The 6,000-nt window shown below is 57.7% G+C and overlaps 1 protein-coding gene across 1 annotated transcript; it reads right to left on the minus strand.

The window, feature by feature from the left end:
* Positions 1-69: 69 nt before the first annotated feature.
* NCCRP1 (NCCRP1, F-box associated domain containing) lies at positions 70-3,238 on the minus strand. Its single transcript, XM_067720776.1, has 6 exons — positions 2,947-3,238; positions 2,284-2,346; positions 2,147-2,198; positions 1,410-1,505; positions 696-834; positions 70-569 (listed from the first exon to the last, which is right to left on the minus strand). Exons 1-6 carry the CDS (start codon positions 3,236-3,238, stop codon positions 429-431), a joined length of 783 nt encoding a protein of 260 aa, XP_067576877.1. The 3' UTR covers positions 70-428.
* Positions 3,239-6,000: the final 2,762 nt, after the last annotated feature.

The raw sequence follows: 6,000 nt of genomic DNA on the forward strand, positions 1-6,000 counted from the left end.
TTCATTCAGTCAGCAAAGATTTATTGAGCCCCTACTATCTGTCAAGCACTGACTCAGGAAGAAGTGGCCACTGCCCTCATGGAAAATGCCAGAGAGTCAGACATTCAAAGATGTGTGAAGATGTCAAATGAGAAACCGAGGGTCAGGCAGGATTACGGGGGCATAGGAGGTGGTACGTGATCCAAGAGCAGCTGAGGGGTCGTGAAGGTCTAGAGGGAGCAGGGAGGTGCTCAGGGAACACGGTAAGCTTAAGGGTCAAGGAGGTGCCAAGGGTTAGGGACTTCTAAGGGTCAGGGAGCTGCTACGGGGTCAGAGAGACGCTAAGACGTCAGAAGTGATAAAGGAGCAAGAAGATGCTAAGGGCTCAGGGAGGTGTCAAGGGGTGGATGGATATGACAAGGGGTCAGAATGGGCCCGGAGCCAGCCAATCACTCCCTGAACTGCACAGACACAGAGGAGTCGGTCACCCTCGTCCGCAGCAGCCCACCGCGCTCCATCCGGTTCTTGGTCTTGTGCAGGAAGTGGACAAAGCGGACGCCAGGGCCGTACTGGCGGAATACGTGGGACACCTGGGGCAGCACCAGGGTCAGGAAGAAGTTCTTATGAGGGACCCATAAACCCTGCTCTCCTCCCTCTGTGAGGTCTTGGGATGCGAAAGCATGTGTGCGGGTGGCAGACGGGGTAGGGAGTCTCACCTGGACCCAGTGGCCAGGGGGGCCTCTCCCAGAGGTCCGGGGGGCCACGTGGTGCTGGGCGATGACTGTGCGGCGGTCAGCTGCCAGCAGCCAGACGTGCAGCTCATACACACACACGTCCAGTCGGCTGTCCTCATACCTGGGGGTGGGGGCCAGGCCTTCAGCTGCCTCCACTGCCCCTACCTCCCAGCCCCAAACCCTGGCTCAGCCGCCTGTCAACACACACTCCCCGGCACCCACTTTGTGCACCGGGGCTGGGTGGTGCTAGCACCACAGCAGTGACCAAGACAACCCCACACCCCACCCTCATGGGATTCATGGTCCGGTGGGGGAGGTGGACATGTCACCAGGCAGTGACAAACAGGAATGGTCAGGGCCGAGATAGGGGAAATCCGGGGCCCCGGAGGGTAATGCATCTGACACAACCTGGGGGCGGCCAAGGGAAGGCTTCCTGGTGGAGCCACATGTACCGACTCCTGAAGGAGACAGGGGACTTCGCCTCCAGAAAAGAGGGTGGCCACATCCAAGGAAGAAGGAACAGCCTCTGGGCTGGCACACTGCAAGAACGGACTCAGAGAGAAGGGGCCACAGAGGTGGGCAGGGCTGGGTCCTGCAGCGGCAGGAGGGTCTCTGGGAGGATGGCGTGAGGCTGGCGCTTCGGGGAGCGCCTGTGTGCGACCTGGCTGGGCAAGCCGGTGGTGCAGAGGCGCATACCAGTCCATGACTGTGATGTTTGGCTGCTCAACGTCGAGCAGCTCCTCCCACAAGCCCTCCGCCAGAAGGTCCACACTCTGCTGCTTCACGGTCCAGCTGTGAGAGACAGCACGGGGGAGGCGGGGTCTGCCATCTGCCGGGATTCTCCCAGGCCAGCCTGGCCCCAGCAAGCAGGGCACCCTGATCATTGCACCCTGGAAGTGATGTCAAGGGTACCGGCATAAGGGCACTGAGAGCTCACTCAGCCTACTTCACGGCCTCAGTTCCCATGAACTCCTCTGAAGGTAATACATCCTGAGCCTCGTGTTGCAGATGGGGAAACCGAGGCCCACAAAGGGAAGTGACGTGTCAAGATCGAGCAGCAAAGAAGTGGCAGAGCTGGGATCCCAACCCAGGTGCCTGTGACTCTGAGCTTCTGAGTTGCACCATCCCACCCACCGTTCAGAAGCAGGGCCTGGTTTAATGGCGGATAGCTGGTGGCCTGGGTGACCCTCCCCCTCCTACGGAAAGAGGCTGAGCATAGGAACAATATTAACTGCTGTTTATTTAACACCTACTATGTGCAGGCTACTCCCAGCGAGCCAGGCGTGTGTTTTATGGGCATGCTCTTATGACTAACCCTGTTTACAGAGCAGAAGACTAGGGCCCAGAGAGGCAGACTGTTTCTCCAGGTCTCACAGCGAGGAAGGCCGGAACAAGGAATCACAGGCAGGCCACCGTGGGTCCCGGCCACTCACCTGAGGCCCTGCTGGAGCTTCTCCGTCTTAATGTGCCAGCCTCGGAAATTGCCTGGCGGGTGGACGAGCAAAGGATTAGAATGTGCCCATTCTCCAGGGCCAGCCCCTCAGCACCGGGCTAGCCACAAAGCGCTTACCCAGAGTCTCCAGGGGTTGCTGTGTGGGACCAGTAGGGGGCGCTGGCTCATAAATGTTGATGCCTGAAATGTGCAGGAAAGCAGAGCCTCAGGCGCGCTGAAGCTGCCCCGCTTCCGAATGCTCCCCACTTTCTAACCCCAGGGCAGGTTGGAAGAGCAGGAATCAGTGCCCTGCCTGCCAGACCAGACCAGCCAGGCAGGGGTGAGTGGTGAGTCATGGCCCTGGGAGAGCCCTGAGAATGTCCTGGGGGCAGAGGGACAATGCTTGGAGAGGGAGGGCGTTGTGGTGAGACAGAGACAGAGGGACAGAGAGAGAGGCACCAAGAAAAAGAGATAAAATATGGGCGGAGGGAGGGAGGGAGAGATACGGAGTGAGACCAAGAGACACAGGGAGAGATAGATGGAGACACATGACGTAGAAAGAAACAGAGACGCAGGTGGGACAAAGAGACACAAGGAGACAGAGAGAGGCACAATGACAAAAAGGGACAGAGAGGGATGTAGAGGAATAAAAAGACAGAGGCACACTAACAGACAACGACGGAGAAACAGAGTAGAGAGACAAGCAAACAGTCGGAAAGAAGAGACAGACGGTCTGGGTGAGTGAGCCTGGGGAAAGAAGGCGGAGACGTCTCCAGCTCCGCGCGGACTTCTGTCCCGCACCTTCGGGGTTGGGAGAGCGGAGCAGGTTGCGGTAGAGCGGCCGCTGCAGGAAGAGAAGCTTCCAGGTGAGGCGCGGGGGCAGCTCCAGGCTCCCTCCCGGCGGCACCCATTCATGTAGCAGCAGCTGCTGTGCATAGCCCTCGGTCGGCTGCTCAGGCACCGGGAGCCCGGGGGTCTCGGGGGCCGCGGGCGACGGCGGCGACGGGGGCGGGGGCGGCGACGGCAGCTCCTGGGTGCTCGAGGGTTCCTCCATCCCGCCACCGAGCGCTGGTCCTTCCCGCACCTCCTCCATCCGTCGGGTCTGGGCGACTGCCCCGGCTCCTCTGCAGGGCTCGGTGTTAACCCAGGGCGGGAGAGGGCGGAGCGCCTCGTCTGGCATTTAAGCGAAGGATGTGTTGGGGGAAGGCTCTGGGGCCCCAGGCCCGACTCCCTCAGATCCAGCAGTGCAGGTCACAGCGCCTCCTTTTCCCAGACTGTAGAAGTCCGGGTCCCGGCCCTGCTCCGTTTCCCAAGCCTCCTGCCCCAGTTTCCCCAGGGCCAGTTGAGGACCCAGACACCAGCCCTGGGAGAGGGGTGGGACCAAGGCGCTAATGCCAGGGATCCGGGGCACATCCACCTCTTTAAGATCCCACATGGCAGGATTAGAGGTTAATTCATGAAGCCCCCCTCTTCCCACCCCCGTCAGCTAGGCAGTAAGGGGTGGGGGCTGGGAGGGTAGGTCCTCTGCCAGTTCCTCCTCTGCCCTGACATGGGACACAACCTTGGGACCTGACATTTCCTGTTCTGGAAACATAGTGGGGGTGCAGTGGAGGTCAGAGAGAGACCTGGAGCCTGAGATGGGGAGTCACAGAGATGGGGAACATCAGGGAGACACTGAGATAGCACCAGAGAGGGAAGAAGCAACCCCTTCTGGGTATCAGGGTGCCTTGCATCCCTTCCTTGGGCTGGGGGAGGTGGCACTGCTGCCAAAGCTTCCTCCCTCGGAGGTCGTAGGGAGTTTGGAGTGAGGGCTGGAGTGATGGTAGGGGTAGGAGGTCGGGGTGCAGAGGAAGTGGGGTGGCAGAGGAACCTGTAGGGCCAGACACCCACAGCCACTTTCTGCCCGTGCCACGTCCCACACCCGGCCCCAGTAAGCACAGGCTCAGAGTCCCACACAGGTTACCAGTAACAAGTGCCACAGTGAGAGATTTCTGCTTGCTAGGTGCTGTCCTAAGCGCTTACAAGTTCATTTCATCCTCTAACGACGTAGGTGCTACTATTGTGGGCATTTTATAGGTAAAAGAAAGAATAGAGAACGTGTGTGGAGCTGCATGTCGGCGCAAGCGCTCCAGCATCCGCCTGCACACCAACCCTGAGTGGGGAACTGTTGTTATCCCCATTTCACAGATGAGGAAACAGAGTTCCACCTCACAGGCCTGGTCCCATACTGCCCCAGATAACCCCATATGCTTCCATGGGTGCCTCCTGCCTCGGATTCCCACAAGACCCTGAGAGACACATACTGCAGACATACAGAATTGAGCTCACACCGGAATAATGATGCTTGAGGAAAGTGAGACTCAGAGAGGTCTAGTAACTCACCCAAGGTTGCACAGCTGGTGTGTGGCGAGCTGGACACAGAATCTCAGTGAGATACACAGGGATTCAGATTCAAACTGCCCCTAGAGAGAAACACTGGCTCAACACAGAAACAGACAGGAGAAAATGGTTACATTTATTGTCTGTCTTTAACTCATTAAATCTTACAACCCTGGGAGGTGGGAACTGGTAATAGTACCTCTATTGACAGATTGGGGAACTGAAGCAAGAGAGGTGAAGAGGGAAACTTGGGAATTAGCCAGGGCCCTGGGAGGAGGGAGGACCTATGGAAGCGGGCAAACCAACGAATGTGCAATAGCCCCGCTGCACCTGGAAGTCTCCAGGAGATTCCGAGACAAACACTCGCAGAGCCCGCAACACACACACAACCGGAAATACTCCCTTGGCCCACTACAAGCACACAAACCCACAGCCTTGTCTGGCTGGCTGCCCACCTGTCTTCATTGGAGGAGGGGGAGGGGGAGGGGAAAAGAGGGGGAGGGGAGGAGAGGGAGGGGGAGGGGAAAGGGGGGAGGAGGAGGAGGGGGAGGGAGAGGGGAAAAGAGGGGGAGGGGGAGGGGAGGGGGAAAAGAGGGGAGGGGGAGGAGGAAAGGACAGAGCGAGAAGGAGGAGTGTCTGTCTAGTGGACTCAGAGCTGTCCCCTGGTCAGAATCCAGGGCAGGGAGTGGCTCGGAGCCAGAAACCTAAAAAAAAGTGCAGCAAGTCTATAGAATGGGGATCAACACCCCTCCTCTGTCTGCCCCCCTCCTGCCATGGTGTCCACATTATCTCCCTCCTGGCGTCCTCACCCCCTTCTCTTACACACACACACACACACACACACACACACACACACACACACGCCACAGCCAGAGGGGTCTTATGAAAGCTTAAACCCAAGCAGTTGCTCCCCCACTTAAACCTGCCATGGCTCCCCAGTGCTGGAGAAAAACCCCAGCTCTTTGCCAGCATTAGAGACCCTGGATTTCTGTTCCCTGTTCTCTCCCGTCTTAGGGACTTCGCTCAGAAAGTTCTTTCCTCCCAGAATGCCCTTCCCTCTCACCCATATCCCATACTCAGTGGTTCCCAAGCTTTAGGGCGCATTAGTTTCACCCAGGGAGCTTATTTTATATGTGTGTTTTCAAGCGCCACTCCCAGGAGTCTAATTCAGTCCCTCTGGGCCCCAGAATCTAAAAGTTTAGAAGCACCCACCCCATCATTCCATACTATGAGAAACATTTTTACTTAAATCTGAGGGATCCAGGGACACAACCAGGGCCATACAAAGCCAAATGTCTTCAACATTAGATCTCAAACGTCTCCTTTCTCCACCTTCTGAGCGGTAAAGTTCCCAGTGTGGGGACTCAAGCTCTGAAAGGCTGTTTTTCAAAAGGGCCAAGGCCTGGATGACCAACACAGCACGCCTCCCCACAGCCACCTCTCATGTGTCATGAAACATTAAAAAGTACGAGCGAT

The sequence above is a fragment of the Pseudorca crassidens genome, chromosome 20, assembly GCF_039906515.1.
Source record: "Pseudorca crassidens isolate mPseCra1 chromosome 20, mPseCra1.hap1, whole genome shotgun sequence".
Classification (NCBI taxonomy): domain Eukaryota; kingdom Metazoa; phylum Chordata; class Mammalia; order Artiodactyla; family Delphinidae; genus Pseudorca; species Pseudorca crassidens.